Raw genomic sequence first — 18523 nt, 5'->3', positions numbered from 1 at the left:
AGAAAACGGCCTTAACACACTATTGTTACCCTAATATGCCTTGTTTGGTCAAACAATTCATTCAGAATCTTTGATTATTTTCAACACTGACCATTTACTGGTACAAATCTGGTACGGCGAGTGACGTACCTGCGTTACACGGTGCGGCGTCACAAGAGTTTTTTTCCGAATATTCGATGATGCAATCATATAAAATTTTTTAGAACTATCTACCTACTTTTATAAATTATCGAAGAATCAAATACCCTTCACCGTCTCCAAGTTCATGCAGTATCATTTTGTGTACTGCATTTAGTGACAATATAAGCAAGGACACTTGTATAGCTACGCTATACAAGTGTCCTTGATATAAGCGATTACAGAAAAACGACCATCATTAGCGCCGACGAAGAAAGTTTTCTCATTTAGACTTTTTTGTTTGGGCTCAAAACACTCTCGCTGGATGCAATATTTGCATCACAAAATGCGCCCTTAGAAAAATAAGGAAAAAATATTTGTTTTTGTTTCAATTTTTGATTATATTTTGAATAACTTTACAATGGCAATCATAATCGCCGGAAAGTGTCTGTTTCAATTTTGGATTATATTTTGAATAACTTTACAATGGCAATAGGTGAATATGATATCAAGGATAATGCGAGCGAAGCGAGCAAGAAAATTTTACATATTTTGGTTTATTCAGTTTTATTTTAGACAATAATAATTTCCTTTTCACGTTCACGCTCAAAATCTCGATTCACGAATTCACGCTGGTAAAATCTTATTTTCACGTTCACGCGGATATCTCAATTCACGTATTCACGCGTTGAAAAAGTCCAATTCACGTATTCACGACAGAAAAAAGGGCCATTCACGCGTCACGCCAGCCCCTGGGGGAGCCCCTTCTTAGAGGCATCCGTACCCTGTGACCTAACTTAGGATCCCGTAGGGATCCTTGTAGGGGCACCGGTAGGGTTGGGAGCTTTCTTAATAAAGGTCTGTAAATTACACACTATAAGTATTTGTGAATGACAGCATTCTGCCGTGTCTCGTTGGCGCTAGGGGTTAGGCATTGGGTTTGTAAACCAAGGTTGCTTGTATTTGGTGGTTCGAGCCGGGGTCGGAGACCTATTTCACCGGTACGGGCAAATTTCAGAAAAATACTTAGAAAACAGTTAGAAACACTAGAGAAAGTCAGAAAATCAGGATAGAAGATAGGAAAGTAGAAAATAGGGGGAAAATAAGAGAGGATGCATCCTGGTGGATGATATCGTTTGCCAACCCACTTGGAGCTGCGATTTAGCGATTTAGTTTCAATTTTGTCTTGATTATTTTGAATGCTGGCTAAAACGTCCGAACTAAAAGCAAAGTAATCGAGACGATTGTAAACAAAACCGTGGTTTGAATCTGTGGTGTGCAATAGACGGATTCCGCTCTTCTTCCAGTGAGGGACGTGCATAAAAATGGAGCCCCGTTGTGGTTTTACCCAAAGTTCGCCGAATCGCCCTCATTCATTTACTCTCTTTTTTCCAAAATATGGTTTAAAAAACATCACAGGATTCCTTCAGTTCCTTTTTGATCAATGCCAATCTGCTCAAAATTACACCTCATAATAAACCTGTTGCTTCTTTCTGTTTTAAGACTTTGCTACAAATAAGTATATATAATTTTCCTGAAATAAAGCACCTGATGTCTTTGATGCATCTAAGAATAACTAAGAAAGAGAGGAAAATATTAGTTACGGAGGAAGCGCAACCATGGTTTTTTCGATTTTCAACCCTCTCATAGAGTCATAGCATTCGATTTTATTTTGAAGACTAGCTACCAAATGCTAAAGACAATTCCCTTGTAAACAAACCCAAGTAAAACCCGGGTAAAACTCGGGTATACACCTGAGCCGTTTCTTTTATGTTTTAAAATGAGATCTATTCATGATATGCACCATTGCAATGTCTTCCATTCCACCCAATAGATCATTGGTTGCGTATTGACTGATTTTACGTCACTTTCAACCAATGATCTATTGGGTGGAATGGAAGACATTGCAATGGTGCATATCATGAATAGAAAATTTGGAAATTTAAACCCCCTAAATTGGCTAAAATGGACATATAACTAGCAATTAGCTGTCGCTATGAATGCCCCGCCGATAGCAGATATTAGCCCAGAGGAACTTAGCCATGAAGAGAGCAAGGGAATCATAATCATACTATAAATTGGTGAAATGAGTCTTCATAAAAAAGTGCTCAATGTTACTAGAGCTGTTTAAAGTTAAGAAACACGAGCCTATGCGGTTAAAATTTCCTCAATAAGATCCATACATAACGAAAGTGTTAATCCAAAAAAAAAACATGTTAAATCTACACTTTCTGATGCAAAGTGACCTGAATTAAAACCATTAATGTACAAGTTTTGCAACATGTTTAAGAACTAGAATGATATCAAAGTTGATTTTCTTCAATCACCAGATAAAAATCTTTTGAAAACCCAAACATAAGAATGTATACTGTGAAACTGAAAGTGCTCCCTTCCCATAAAGAATACATAATGCAGATTAAAGGTGAATTCCAAAATGAAATTGAATACAATTTCATTCATTTGATTTGACATTTAAAAAGTAAGAAACTTTGGACTGGTGGCATACTGTAGATATAATTTATTTGTATCAAAGGTTACTGAAAATTATCTGAAAAACTTTAACAATGTTTATATACGTGTTTCTGCAAAAAGTTTTCAGTTAGCTTGAATAAAATTTCTTCATGGTTACTAGCTAAAGATATAAATTTGATACCTTAAAGGAAGAAATTTTGGCGGGGATTTAATTTGGCAGATGGCCGAAAAAGTTTTTTAGATTGAATTTAATTTGGTGGATGGACGAAAAAACTAGATTTGGCGGGAATTTAATTTGGCGTTTGCTGAAAAATTTATCCTTAAAATGGCGTAGAAACAGCAAAAAAAGGCAAAAACACCTTAAAAAAGATCATATTTTCAAAAGTTCATATTTTCAAAAAGTTTAATTTGGCAGGAATTGAATTTGGCGGATGGCGGAAAAAAGAAATTTTGGCGGGAACTTAATTTGGTGGATTCTGGCTAAATCCGCCAAATTTTCTTTCCACCAAAATTTCTTCCTTTAAGGTAGTTGCTCTCAAAATTGGCAGTTGAATCAGATAATTTTAATAAAGGTTAGGTATTAATTTTCAGGGATTAAATTTGCCGGATTTCACAGCCTCTGTTCTTATTTACAAAAGACCATAAAATAAAATCCTAAGAAAATCTGAAAAGGGTCCTTCATCGAAAATTGGTCACCATGAAAATATTAAAACATCATCTAATCCGCAACTGTACACAATTTTTTTCTATCGCTGTAATCCACTTCCACTTCCCTGGCAACTAAGAAAGCGGAGATTCTTTTCAACGAAATGACTGTTATTTCAGACACCGTGTCCCGTTGTAACCACCGTCAACATGGTTAAAAACTTTTCACTTCACAGGTGGGTACAATATTGTGTTTGTATTCTATTGGACGTCTGGTTCTAAAAAGTCAAAAAGTTTGTTCAGTTTTGATTTGAGCAAAGTATGCTCCTACGTTTAACATCAACACGGTACAGTGTGCAGTAGTGGTATTAGTAGAGAGAGTGTTGGAGTCTGTTCATAATATGTGACAAAACAATTCAAATTGAAATTACTCCAATAGCGTGTGTAATAATAAGCTTTTCTTAGAAGCTTGAAATGTTTTGTCCCAGTCTGGAATTCAGGTAACTAGGGCTGAAAATCTCTGGCGTACATACACATCGAAGTACTGTTCGAGTACTTGCGTATTGGCGTAAAAAATTATTCACAAAATAGCATCAAATACTCCATAATCCATCGTTTTGTCAGACTGTGTGACACTGTCGACTGTCATTGTACATTGAAGATGTCATCCATCTGTCCATTATTCTGACAATCGTATAAGGTTTGATCCAATATCAGTAGTTTGATAGTTATTCATTCAGTAGCAAACAATGTCCCTCAACTAAATCCAGTTCTAGTCTTGAGCAACTACGTTAAAAAGATATTAACCACCAAGCAAAAATCTTGTGTGCTGTTTGTTGTTTGTGAAACCTTTAAAGCTGTATGGCTGGCAGTGCAAACGGGACTTTCGATTTCTCGCTTACAAATGCTCTGTGTAAAATGCACGAAAGTTAAAAAAATATCACGAAAAAAAATCTGAAGAAACAACATGAATATTTTTCTGGCGAGCAAGTCCGCTACGTGAAGCAACAAAAGCCCCTGCGGGGCAATTATGATTCAAGTACGCATTATCGACCCCTTTTACGCCGGTCCTAATTCAACGCCGACCCTTTTACGCCGGCCCTTATTCCACCACAGCCTAATTTTGGGCTTTGGTCAATTAAGGCCGTAAATAACGCCAAAACTTGTAAATCGCTATTCAGGGTTCAAAACAGTAAGTATTAACTAAAGTTTACATCAAAATGTCATCTTTCAGTATTTAACTGTTGAATTCCATTGAAAATCATTGAAGTTTTAGCCCGAGGGGGCAGTGGGTTTACCAAATGACGGTATGTGCGGCGAAAAAATTGGCTTTTTAGAATCGCACCCTTACAGTACAGAAAAAAATCGGTGAAATTCATACCCTTACAGTGCATTTTTTCAAATTTTAAACTCTTTTAGAGCAAAAAAAAATGAACATTTTCGAGCAAAAATTTGCAATTTTTCCCAGATTTGCTGAAATTTCCACCCTTACAGTGCATTTATCAAAAGTCCACAATTACAGTGCATATCTGATATTTTGTAAAACATACCCTTAACCGCCGCACATACCCGTCGGTCAATTTGCCTGACTGCCCGCTCCCCCCGGGAGTTTTAGACATAGAGTAAAAAAATGGATAGTTTTCATCCTTTAATCTAGGCTGCTGGCATCCACTAACGGATTCGTGCTCCTTAAAGAGCTCCTATTATACTACCTGGGGTTTTGTAGAGGTCTGTGATTCAGACTACCTTTAATCATGCCAAAAATCCTTTAAATTGAGAAAAAATGGGCAAAAATTAACGCCACTTTTAGGTAAAAATTGCAAAATTTTGGCCCTTTTTACACCGGCCCTTTAAAACACCAGCCCTTATTACGCCACGAGCCCAAAAATAACGCCAATAAGGGCCGCGGCCTAAAAAGAGCCGATAAGGTAATAAATATAATTTTCACCATCACGCTGAACTGCAAATTTCACGCGTATCGTCTAATTTCACGCCATCACGCCTAAAATGTAAAAAAAACTCGATTTTACGAGATGCCTTAGAGTTTTTACTAGATACTTCACTAATTGGTCATTTAAAGTGATAGAGATGACGCGTTCTTTAGAAAAAGTAATAAGATTATTTTATTACATCTTAACGACCAACCAAATCAAATAAGAGCTTGTAAAAACTCCAGCTTGTCCCGATTTTACAATCACGCCGGCACTTCATTTTCACGCCATCACGCCATTTTTTTTTCAAATTTCACGCCATTACGCCACGAAAAACCCTCCATCACGACATCACGCCAACCGCTGGGGGGCCTCTTTGACATGTTTTTTGTTTTGACGTATTTTCCATGTTTTTTTCGATAATTTGAGTTAGGATTATTCTAAATTTTTGACACAGTACTTTTTTGGAATCCTCTCATCAATACGCTTCTTTTCAGATATACATGACCAACTAAATACGATAGAAACCGGCCGGCGTCACGTCTAATATGTTTTGTAATAATTTAGACGTTCTTTAACTCACCTCAGTTCTTGATTGACCCCCTTCCCCCACGTACGCTTTTCAAAGGAACCCCCCCCCCTACCGTGAAAAGCACAGGCCGATATCATATATTGACCTGTGCCGACCAATCCAGATACTATTCAGTGCGCAATCAACGCAGACAAAAGTAACCATGGCGACCATCCAAGATCTTGGATGAAGTTCAAAGTTGATATTTTTATTCCCGTCGTTGAAAACACAACTTAAAAATGTCATCAATGCTATTTAAAAAGAGTCAGTGATAGAGAATCATAGCATAAAGTTTGTTTGTTATTTCGATTCAATTAAAGTGACATTTCCATAATTGAAAGTTTAGTAATTACTGTTATACATTTGGGGATCATGTAAAAGATTTCTTTCGAAAGAACTCATTTCAATTACACTTTGAGGTTTCTGGGGAATTCGTAAACAGTAAACTGCATACTGATACAGTCTACTAGACATTAATATGGCAATATTTACTCTTCGTCTTTGATTCTTTCTACAGTGATTAGATTGACACACACTGGGCGAAATCTTGTCTTTCCATTTTCGAAAGATGTTGAGAAGATCAACTTTCAACAAATTTCCAAAATTTTCGAAATATGAAGTTTCAAATTTGTTGAAAGATATTGGAAGCTCATCTTTCGATGTCTTTCGACTTTTAGGAAGATGAACTTCTCTATTTTTCCACGATTTGGAAAGACGAACTTACAAGTTTGTTGAATTTTGTTGAAAATTCATCTTCCAACAACTTTCTATTTTTCGAAAGACGAACTTCTCTGTATTTCAAAAGTTTTGAAATATGAACTTTCAATTTTTCAAAAAGATGTTGAAAAGTCGTTTATCGACGTCTTTCAACTTTTCGAAAGATGACCTTCTCTGTCTTTCAAAAGTTTCGAAATAGAAACTTTCAATTTTTCAAAAAGATGTCTAAAACTCGTATATCGACGTCTTCCAACTTTTCGAAAGGCGAACTTTTACACTTTTACGTTTAATGTTTAAAAAATTCAAGACTTTTTTTTTTCGAATGTGAAAAAAATATTTAAAAACCTTCACGTAGCCGAGACGAGACATAAGACAAAATATCCTCAAATATGGAGAGCAAGTCATTACCTTTTATCTACATCCACAAGGTAAAAGCACTCTCCTTCTAGGAAGCTTAAAATCATGGCCGAGGTGAGCCATAACGAGTGGGAAAGTCCCTATATCGATGGCGCGTGTCGAAGAGTAAACAGAAAGGGCAAAAAACAAAAGACTGATTAAGATTGTTTAATTGTTAAACTTGCAGAATCAAAATTCGCGTGTTAGATTTTTAAAAGATTCTCTTTCTTTCTTTTTCTCTCTTTGATTCTGTGTTCTCAAGTACAACGCGTTTTAGAATAGAATAAGGCTTCATCATTAAAATTATTACAAATATGGCAAATCGTGACAAATACAACAATTATGAATTAATAATGAAGAAGAAACGTCAGTCAGGTATTCAATATTTATTTTCCAAAAGTTTGATTATGAGTTGTAGCTAAAATTACATAAATAATTTGAATGCAAAATATTTTAGTTTATTTACTAAAGATCTGTTTATTGTTTAAACGATCGAAAGCCTACTACCAAAAGATCTATTCCTTTTCAGGTGGACGACAGCCAGCTAAACCTAAAAACGCCAACAATTTAGTAGCCCCGAAGGAGATAACAGTGCAAAAAATGAAAACAAAGCCGAAACAGACAACCATGAAGTACCAACCAAAGGGCCCAAGAGAATTTGTTCCGTACGATTATCCCGAATACTCAATTGAGAATATTAAAGAGGCTTGTAAACGTCACTTTAAGGACAATCGACCCTGCGATGTCTTGGTCTGTGATAAAGGACCGTCAGCCACACGGATGGACCAATTGCTAAAAACTGACGTTTTTTATGTCCGCTTTTTAAATGACGAGTTATCATCTTCTTCTCTTAATCCTTCTGCCGTGGTGAGAAAACGCAAAGCAGCAGCTACTAACAATGAGGATTTATCATTTTTCACTTCAGTTGCATCAGTTCCACCAGCTCCATCAATGAAACCAAAATCACCAAAGCCGAAATTGCAACCTGTAGAGTCAACATTCCCAAAAAGCCTTTCTGCATTGGAAATGATGAACTTTGGGGCTTTGATTAAAAAGAAATCAAAAACTGAGACCATCGAAGTAGAGGAGTTTGACGTTAGCGAAAAAAGTTGGGCAAGTATTGGGTGTGTGAACTTCCAAATTGACGAGAAACCACTTGGTGAGGGGGGTTTCCGCCTTGCATATGCAGCAAAGAGTGCAGAGAAAGTGTTTTCTGGAAAAAGGTGGGTGATCAAGATGTACAACGAACGGGCCAAGGAGGTTATCAAAAATTTTAAAATCAGCAACGAGGACCATGCAAGAAAAAATGTGCAAATGCACCTACTAGCAAGAAACTTATGTGGACAATACCGGACTAAGATCAAGGCAAAATTTCCAGAAATTGAAGGCAACCTTTACTTCCACAAGATATACTTTGGAAAAATGGATGGTCGTGTTTGCACCATTGAGCCATTTCTTGAAGGCAAATTTGAAAAATGGATCAATAATAATGGGGCCATTAAACAAGTCGACCCACAAAGTGACAACTTTGATCTTTGTAGCAAAGCTGAAGCTTTCGTCCACTACACGTGGGAAGAGTCGAACCATAATTTGATCGTGACAGACATTCAGGGGGTGGGGTATTATCTCACCGATCCTGAAATAGCCACAGAGTCATTCTTTCAAGATCAAGGCGAAGAAGGGAATATCAATTTTTGTGTAGGCAATTTATCAGAGAAGGCGATTAGAAATTTTTTTGATACACACATTTGTAATATTTATTGCAAAAAACTTGCATTGCCACCAGTTAGTAGAAGTGAATGATTTTTTATTATAATCAATTATAATTGCTTATATTTTAGTCATTTTAACATGTTTTTATATAGTCATATCATATACGTTCCTTATTAGAAATCATGTAACCATATATCCTTCACATATCCTTCATATATCATATTTTTATGTAATCATACAGTTAGCATACATTTTTACAATTTACAAATTGTTTTTCAAATAAAGATATTTTGTAAAGCAATCCTGATTTTTTATGTTCTCTGGGTATGGGATAATCTGCTCAAATTGTACACGCATATCATTGTCTAGAAAATCATTTCCATGGTCTAGGATCCCTGAATAATCTGCGACTTCTCTCAACTGTTCGTCATTCACTTGAAAGCCTAATGTAAAGGAAATTGTATTGTAAATTATAATCATAAGTTCGCAGAACATAGGAAATACAGATAGTGAAATCCAGGATTTATTTTTTTACTTCGCTTTCGAATTGTTCAAATAATTTGAAAAGCATTTCATGTGGGTGTCGGATGTTATTTTCAAATTGTCATCAAATTTTTGTATTAAATATATATACATACCACGATCAGGTTCTAAGTTGTACTCTTCTGGGAAATCATAAATGTGATTTGGAACACCTGCAGGGAGAGCAACATCTTTTTGAGAACGAACGCGATGAACATTCCATACTTTATCTTTGAAAATATCTATTTCGCGTTGAATAACAGGCACCATAACGAATGAGAGCATCTTTCTAAAAACATGCAAACATATGATTAGTTATAATAACATCTGGCTTTACTTTTGGGATTTTTGCCACTATAGGTATGAATCGACTGAATATTAAAATAAAGTGAAAGGGTGGGGTTATTTTAAAATTATTACATGCATGATGAAACGATGTTTTTTCTACTACAATGATAAATAAATCTTCAAAACATGAAAATTGAAAATAGCTAAAAAAATACCTATGCAAATCGTTAGTTCTATCATAATGCCCAGTATCTACAAGATTTCGAAGACCTGATTTGTAAAACATCTCTAAACGTTCGTGTAGCTCTTTCCACCATCGCTCGATCTAGAAATATGAGAACATTTACTGTATTTTAATTATTTGCAAAATTAGAATTTAAACCTTAAGAAAATCAAATCCTTTTTCATTAAGTTTGCTAGGGATATACAAGAAATCAAGATCAATTCCTAAAAGTTACTTTACCTTATTAGACGTAGAAGGTCCAAACAACACTTTGTCACAAGCATTATTTTCATCGTTACCAGTCATATCTTCTTGTACACTTCTCAAAAAAGAATGCATTGTAGCCATGACTCCGGTTTCTGTACCTTTATCCAACCTAATTCTGTTCGGCAATGTTCTTGTTTCATAAAGGTAATCGAAATACCACCGTCCAATCAACTCAGGCTTACTGTTAGATTCCCAGGCTTTGAGCCACATAATCTTTCTGCTAGCTGTATCGATGCACCCATAGATAGCAATGGGGAAGGTATCATTCTGGTAACCCATGAGTTTATCATGACCATCCAGTGAAAACAACCAATTGGGTCCACATGATTTGAATTCTTGTTTCTGTTTCTTTTGTTTCTTTCTTGGTTGACGGCTTTTTACAGAATCGTAATCAATATCAACCATTGCAGCATACACAAGGTCACGTTTTACTTTCAATCCATATTCCTGTCGTATTTTCAAATGGAGAGCTCTATAACCTAACAGTTGTCCTGGTCCTTTCATTTCGTTTTCTACAGCTGCTTTAATCTCTTCAATTGAGACATTTGGATCATTTCTCTCGATATCAAAATGCTGCATTCTTCTATTTTAAGTTCTAGGAGTCCAAGAATATTGTCCAAAATCCCTTTGCAAATAGCTGATAATTTCCTTACGCTGCAATCCTTGTAAAATATATTCTTCAAGTTTTAACTTTAAAGTCTCATCGTCTTTCCATGCGTCATTCCGGATACGAGCAGCCATCATTCTTTGAAAACTTGAAAATATGTTCTTCTGACACACACACAAAGACTAAGATCACAAACTCATGCACAGTAAAACCTATTTCGACGAAAAGCTTCTACAGCAATTATGTTTCGTGTCTCATTTTGAGTATAGATTTTGATTGGAAATTCCCATTTGCCATTAAAATACAGTACAACAGGGAATTGCCCTTGTGCATATGCTTCACTTAGGCCAAGTTTAACATCTACGTTGGAGGGTGTTATACCGTTTTATTTTACTGCGGTTGGAGCCGATAACAGTCCCCTCTTGGTGGGGAAATTAGCTATGTCTCATCTCGGCTACGTTTTATATTTTTTATTGGAACATTTTTTTTTTCGTTTAATTTTTTTTTCTTTTTTTTTTTTGTGATTAATTTTTCAAATGGTTTTCTTAGTATTTTTTTTTAATTAATTATTTTTTGCTTTTTTTCGTTTTTTTTTTTTTATATATTTTTTTTTCTTTATTTTTCAAAAAAAACATTATGTCTCACGTCGGCCACCATAGACGTCTTTCAACTTCTCGAAAGATGAACTTCTCTTGGTTTTTCCATGTTGCTGAAAGAAGGACGCGCCAAAACGTTTACGAACCAAAGTCCGCACTGATGAATACCGGGGATCAAAAAGACTATCTGAAGCATAATTTTTGACGTTTAAAACACAAGAGGATACTAAAATATCTAAATTTCTTGTAAAATGAAATAGTTCTAAGTGCATTACATACACAGTTTACGGTTAAATACTGTAAATATAATATCCACATCATTGGAAGTACTTTTGCAAACCCCCGGAAAAAAACTTAGATTATTTTCGAATGTTATGATTTATGATTGCCGGCAAATTTCTTTTTGAAACTGGAAGTTGTGGAGTGGAAGGCAGTGTTTGTGTGATGAGGAAGACAGCAAACCAAAGCAAGCCAAAATGCAGTGCAAATGGAAACTTTATTCTAAAGATATGAAATGGGAATCAAAAGATGCTAAGGTGAGCTCCTTTTTATATATTTCTAATCATCAACCACACTTCAATCATACTTTTTGTGTCCAGTCTTGACACAAAAAGTATATGATTGAAGTGTGGTATGTGTCTGTATGACTATACATACACATGGCTACACCACAGCTTTTCAAAGCTATGGGCAGTTCCAGTTATAGTCTGTTAACCTCCAGTGGACAATGTGGATTTTCCACAACAATCTACTTTTGAAAAACTTCAGGATATTAGCCTCCCAGGGGGAGGCACTTAGGCAAAATTGGGTATGTTTCGCTGCTGGTGACAGGGTCCCATTTTTAGGCTCCATAGCCATCAGACGGCTGACCAATTAAATCAGAAAAATTTCAAAACAAATGAACTATGCAGCTCTGTTAGTAGTAGTACTCTACCATTTTTGTTTTGATTTTTTAAATGTTGTATTTTAATGACCAACCAGCCAGGTCAATCATTCGAGAGCTATGCATGTTAGCCTCCACTGATGCAAGTTGCCCAATCTCACGGTATATGACAGGTTCCCAAAAATTTAGATTTTTGATTATTTTGGACAATCTTTAGGGTGGAAATCAGAAAATCTTTTAATTTTTCATCTACTTTTATTAATTTTTGCCACTTTTCAGGGTGAAAATGGGAAAAATTTTCAATTTTTCGTTCTGACAGAGAGTCCCAATTTTGCCAAAAATTCATATCTCACAGGGTCCACTTTTCAAACTCCAACGGCACATCCCTGCCGGCTTGAAGCAGACCCTTGAAAGTAGGTTTTCGACCGTTACAGTGACAGATAAAAAGAATATAATCAGATAAAATAATATCTGGTCCTTTTAGAACCTTTGAATTTTTCATCTTTCAATAGGAGATTACAACATTTTAGGAAATATTTTAGATAATAAATTTCTCTGACAACCCGCAAACCAATTTTAAGATTTTTGTAAGGAAATCAAATTCACATAACACACCACCAGGTACCAACTGGGATGATGTCTTGTACTAACTGCTTGATCCACCCTGGACCAAAGCTGGTCACTTTTGTTTTAACTAGTTGTCTTTCCATTTTCAGGAGATAAAATCAAAGTTGGTTGGTTGGAATGCAAGCTGTCAGATCATTTTATTTTGGAAAATTCTTATTCTGACTTCCCTGTTAGAATTAATGAAGATTTTGTCATAACATGGTTGAAGTAAAAAATGATGTTAAATTAAACTCAACGTGGAATATCAAATGATAACATAGCTGAAGGTAGGCCTTTTAGACATAGTTTTTTAGTCTAAAAACAAAGAAATGTTGACGTTTTTGTTTTTGCTATGGAACTGAAAAAGATGACATGATTAAATACACATTTTTTAATAAGCAACTCCAATTTTCTGGTCAGGCCTAGGGTTACTTAGCATTCTGGTCCATTTTCTGAAAAAATTGCTTTGAATACCCATAATATTATACCATATTTATGTGTATTGGGTCAAAGGGCTATAGTTTGCCATGGTTAGATCATCTAAAACAGCTGTCACTTTTCGAGATAGTGGAAAATTGACAAATTTGAGGCCTCGAGCCTTAGCAGCCTGATTGCTTATAAAAAATGTGTAGAACAGAGAAATTACTTTTTAAACTCTGAGGTGGCAAGCTTTACAGTGTGTCAAATTTTCATAAAACTTTCATGTTTATAGGATACATTGAATGTGTGTCGACATTGAGCCATTGAAGTTTTGGGGATTTCATCGAAAATAGATTCATTTTATCCATTGAACAAGGAACAAAATACAACACGGTAAGTATTTTTTGTAATATAATCCAGTAATACAAGACTATTGATGATACTATTCCATTGTACATCAAAAGAAGCTAAAATTTTGTTACAGTACACAAAGTCTTGACCTAAGTTCAAAATATTTTTGAAAATAGGTTTTTGTAACCTTTTTTGGAACTCTTTAGAAAAAGAAACAATCTGAATAATTTGTCTTACTAAAGGGTCTTTCTACTATAGTCTACTGAAAGCTGTAAATAACTTATCAACAATTTTACAAACCTCTTTTAGTTATAATACACCATTTTGTATGCCTGGATTTCAATACTGATTCAATTTCTATTTGTTTTATTAGGGTCATGACGTAAGGACAGTTACTGGCTGATTTTGAAATGCACCAATGCACTTGAAAAACGATGCTGCAAAACAAAAATGTATGTTGCTGCCATGCAATCAAGATATTTATATGCTTCATGTGGTAGTTCGTTTCAACTTCGAAAATAATAACTTGGTAATATTTTCATTGCAATAATTGGTTGCTGAATGATAGAAGGTATTCTTGTACTCTTTAATCCTTTTAATTGTAAGAGTCAATCTGTACCATCTTCAAGGGATTAACAATACTGTACCATCACGTGTTGTATATCACAATAACCTCAGTCTAATAAGTGAACAACTAAACTGAGGACTGGAGTGAGATTGTGGGTCATATTTTTGGAAAATATCACTGTAATATAATTCTATAAGACCCCTCCCATTTTATGAATTTTTTTCTGAAAAGGGCTTTTCGACTACTCTAGGTCCTAAGTATATTATAAATTATGATAAAATATTGCAAAATTTAATAAAAGTGGGGGTCTGAATAACAAGGTGGAGTTTAAAAATTTTCGGTCTTGTTCAGATTTATGCTTCTTTTACTGTGTAGATTTTTCGTTGGATAATGTGTTTAAGGTTTGAAAGTATTCTTCAAAAGCATTCAAAAATATCCCAGAATATGTTAAATTGAGAAAATGGAGAGACTTTTGGTTTACCCCTGAAATTAATTTTGTCAAAATGTTGGAGTCCACAATTATTTTTTTTTAATTACAAAGTTAGGTGGGACGTTTTTTTAGACTAGGGCATTTTTGTAAAATCATCTTAATATCAGTTTTTAATAATGACTTGTACTTTATGGTTTTTCTACCCTCCCCTATAATTGAGCACAAAAGAGTTTATTTGGCATAGCTTTCATTATTCATAGTGTCATCTTTTTAGAGTGATTTGCATAATTTTTTAATTTATTATACAGTATTTTTATATTTTTCATATTTTTTACTTCATTAGTTTTTATATTTATAATACCGGCTAATACCCTCAGGCGCTTTAATCTTCCCTAAAACTCCACCGCCCATAATTTTGTTCCACCATCCGCCCATCAAGAAACTTTTTGACTTTTTTCTAGGAGTTTTGACTTACCACTCGGATTCGAGAGTCTTGTTTTAATTATCAAAAATATATTAGAAATAGTTTTGAAACACCCGGTATATAAGTTGAACCTTTTTGACGACGATGTGAGGAATCAATTCCAGTTTCCCAAACATTGAAAGTTTGCTCTCTCTCTCTCTCTCTCTCTCAAACTCGCAAAGGGATCACACAATTTTTTATACTTATGTATAAGGGTATTTTTAAATAGTGCAATTTACACATTATGTTTTTTTTTTGTGATTTAGGAGATTAAATTATTTAAAACTTTGTTAACTGAGGCTCAGCATATGCTTTATAGGCAATGTTTAATTTTTCCAAGAGATCAGTCTGGATATGCTTGTTAGCAGTATGCTTATAAAAATGTCTATAATTTAGTAGAATTGATCTCCATTGTAGAAAGCATTCCCAAAGTATTTAACGAGGATTTCGCACTTACGGGAATAGAAATTTCAATGTATCCTTTAATGTCCTTTGAAGCCCTATGGCCAATCTATTCCTTGATAGGGACTAAGATTCTAAAAACTTAATTTAAATTAGTTATTATATTATTGAAAATGAAATTAAATTATAGAAATTACACGCATTTTTTATAAGAACCAGTAAATTCTGGCTCAGGCTGGGCTGTTCTTAATTTTTGCAATTTTCCAGGCTTAAATGTTCTTGTGATGTTCTTAGCCGCTTAGTTTCTTTACTTAGAAATCTGTTAAAATCTGTTAGAATTAGTGTTTTAATAATTTCTGAAAGCTGAGGCTCAGATTGTTCTTAATTGTTTTTAGGTTTTGGCCGAATTTCAGCCTCGTGTTCTAATAAAATTGTTCTTATACAAAACGTGTAATTTGTCATTCAGAATTATTTTATTTAGACTACTTAATTTTTTAGCAAAAAGTCATCACTACCGTACTATTTTGTTTCATATTTTCTGTTTTCTATGCTTTGTAAATATATGAATTGTTCGTTTTAATGTCACAGAAAAAATTTATCCGCAAATAAACACAAATTATTTAAAAGATCTCTCATTTACTTTTGAAGACTTGTTAATGAAAGATTTCGAAAAAAGCAAAAATCAACTTCCAAAGTATTTAGAAAGTTTCGGAATATGAAATTTCAACATATTAGGAAGTTAGGAATTTAATTTTTCAAGCCTGATTGAAAGTTTGAGAATGTGGTCTTTCAACTTTTTTGGAAAGTTGGGAAGACGATCTGGTCGAAAGATGTTGGAAGGTAAGGTGCACAACTTCCCAATCCTTGTTGAAAGACCAACTTTAAAACCTGTCGAAAGATGTCAGAATATGAAATTTCAACATATTAGGAAGTTGGGAATTTCATTTTCCCAGCCTGTTTGAAAGTTTGAGAAGGTCGTCTTTCAACTTTTTTGGAAGATGGGAAGATGATCTGGTCGAAAGATGTTGAAAGGTAAGGTGCACATCTTTCCAATTTTTGTTGAAAGACCAACTTTCAACTCTGTCGAAAGGTGTGGAAATGTGACCTTCCTACATCTTTCCGACGATTTGAAAGACATTATTTCGCCCAGTGACATGCGCGATAAAATTTATATTATTGGTCTTCAGAGGTTAATATATTCTTTGAAAACTTAACCTCTGATACTCAGGGTACCCTCCCCCTTCAGAACGTATTTACTTTTTAAATGGAGTCTGAGAAAAGAAAACTCGTTTCGCTGATTTTAAAAGGCTCAGAAGAGTTTTTATATACCTTTTAATACCCTTTTTTACGCCGGCCCTAATTTAAAGCCGGCCGCTTTTACGCCGGCCCTTATTACGCCACAGCCTAATTTTGGGCTTACGCCAATTAGGGCCGCTAATAACGCCAAAATTTGGAAAAATGGCTACTTATGCTTCAAATTAGTAAATAATGACTAAAATTTACATTAAAATTTAATTTTTCAGTAGTAACTATTAAGATTTTCATCAAAAATCACTGATTTTTAAATATATTAAGTATTTTTCACTAATTAAAGTTTTAAATATGGAGTAAAACAATGGATAATTTTCGTCTTCGAATCATACCTAAAATCCTTTAAATTGAGAAATAATGATAAAAAATTAACGCCACTTTAAGGTTAAAATCATAAAATCTTGGCCCTTTTTACGGCAGCCCTTTTAACGCTGGCCCTTATTACGCCACGAGACGAAAAATAACGCCAATAAGGGCCGGTGCAAAAAGGGCCGATAAGGTAACTAGAAATAGAAAATCTACTTGAGCTTAAGATGGGATGAGACATGCTCTCTGTCTTAGATTCTTTGGATATTTTGGCTTTTCCAGAAAAAAGTTTTACCCCCACTGTTGAGGGTATTGATTTATCGAAGTATCGTACCCCCTGGATATCCTACTTTATTAGTAAAAACCCCCTGGATATCCACTTTTAAAAATATGCTCAACCTCCTGGATATCCTCTCTTATAAAGATGCTTACCCCTGGATATCGAATTTTTTAGCTTGACCCCCTGGACATCCACTCTTAAAAATATGCTCAACCTCCTGGATATCTTCTCTTATAAAGACACTATATCCCCTGGCCGGGGGGGGGGGCATTCATATGATCTGGCCTACGTCATGTGCCGCGCTTAAGGGTGGGATTTTTCAGTATCCCAAAATGCACTGTAAGGGTGTGTTTCTGTGAGATTGTACTGCAAGGGTCGAATTTTGAAACAAATTCAAAATAATTGATAAAAAGAAAGATTTTTACTTCTCGTTTGTTTGAAAAAGTTTCTATTGTCTGATAATTACAGCTGACAAGAATAAGCTTCTTTTTTCACACAGATTTACAGCTGAGAAATACAGTGCACTAAAATGGTTGGGTAACAAATCAAGAGAAAATGCAGTGAAAGGGTACTTTTTCAGCCATATTGAACTGCACAGTAAGGGTACAATTTTGAAAAGCAGATTTTGCGCGGCACATACCGTCGTTTCGAAATCGCGTGCCCCCGGGCCCCCTGGATATCCGCTCCCTTGTAGATATTTAACCCCCTAGATATCCACTTTTGAACAAAAATCGTTAACCTCCTAGATATCTGATATCCTCAACAGGGGAGGGGGGCACGGACTATTTTTCTGGAAAAGCCCAATGTGTTAGAGGAATTTGAGAGATGCACGATAAAATTCTTACAGTTTGTCGCCATAGCTTAATTTCAGAGAAAGCTAAGCTGTGGTGTTCATAGTACAAATCATTAGCTTATCCTTGAGCTTTGGTCATTATGGTCATGGGTTGTGTACTTTTTGGGAAGGTTGTTTTTTCTTTTCCATTTTAAATGAACTAATTTTTTTTCTTGGAAAAATAAGCATATCACAAGCATAATTTAAGCTTGATTCCAGAGCCTGGTTTCCAAAAAACAAATGGTTATTAAAAAAACATGGACAGCGAGACAACATCGAAATTTAAAAATATCGAGCTCTATATCATTCAAGCTATCTGCTATCTCTTTAGCAGAAGAATTGATACAACACTATGATGGCACAACTGAAAGCCAATCCGTACAATCATGCTGGTTGGGAATCCTTTGGTTTTAGTTTTTTGAAAAAATAATGCAGTTATTTTATTTCAGATTTAACCCTTTCCGGACGCATGATTTCACGGCTATATGACGCAAACAAAAATTTGATTTTTGACTGGCTTCACTAAAATTGCAATAGAAAGTGATTGATAAAAGATATCACGATAAGTAATACCTCATTTTTTTCACATGTAATTGGGGTTTTGAA

The 18523-nt window shown here is 34.9% G+C and overlaps 2 protein-coding genes and 1 long non-coding RNA gene across 3 annotated transcripts; 2 read left to right on the top strand and 1 right to left on the bottom strand.

Moving 5' to 3' along the window:
• Positions 1 to 7216: 7216 nt before the first annotated feature.
• On the bottom strand, positions 7217 to 10995 carry LOC136818922 (uncharacterized). Its single transcript, XM_067075166.1, has 4 exons — positions 9836 to 10995; positions 9588 to 9697; positions 9201 to 9373; positions 7217 to 9005 (listed from the first exon to the last, which is right to left on the bottom strand). Exons 1-4 carry the CDS (start codon positions 10439 to 10441, stop codon positions 8824 to 8826), a joined length of 1071 nt encoding a protein of 356 aa, XP_066931267.1. The 5' UTR covers positions 10442 to 10995; the 3' UTR covers positions 7217 to 8823.
• Positions 7477 to 8652, top strand: LOC136819674 (myosin heavy chain kinase C-like). Its single transcript, XM_067075921.1, has one exon. The coding sequence runs from the start codon at positions 7477 to 7479 to the stop codon at positions 8650 to 8652; it is 1176 nt and encodes a 391-aa protein (XP_066932022.1).
• A 372-nt stretch (positions 10996 to 11367) lies between the features above and the next one.
• LOC136818915 (uncharacterized) lies at positions 11368 to 13742 on the top strand. Its single transcript, XR_010848380.1, has 4 exons — positions 11368 to 11601; positions 12665 to 12841; positions 13267 to 13367; positions 13699 to 13742. It is a non-coding gene; the product is annotated as an uncharacterized lncRNA (long non-coding RNA).
• Positions 13743 to 18523: the final 4781 nt, after the last annotated feature.

Source organism: Clytia hemisphaerica, unplaced genomic scaffold (genome assembly GCF_902728285.1).
Source record: "Clytia hemisphaerica strain Z4C2 unplaced genomic scaffold, Clytia hemisphaerica genome assembly, whole genome shotgun sequence".
Classification (NCBI taxonomy): domain Eukaryota; kingdom Metazoa; phylum Cnidaria; class Hydrozoa; order Leptothecata; family Clytiidae; genus Clytia; species Clytia hemisphaerica.
Note: the sequence above shows the minus strand (reverse complement) of the source record. Positions and strands in the feature narration are given on the sequence as shown.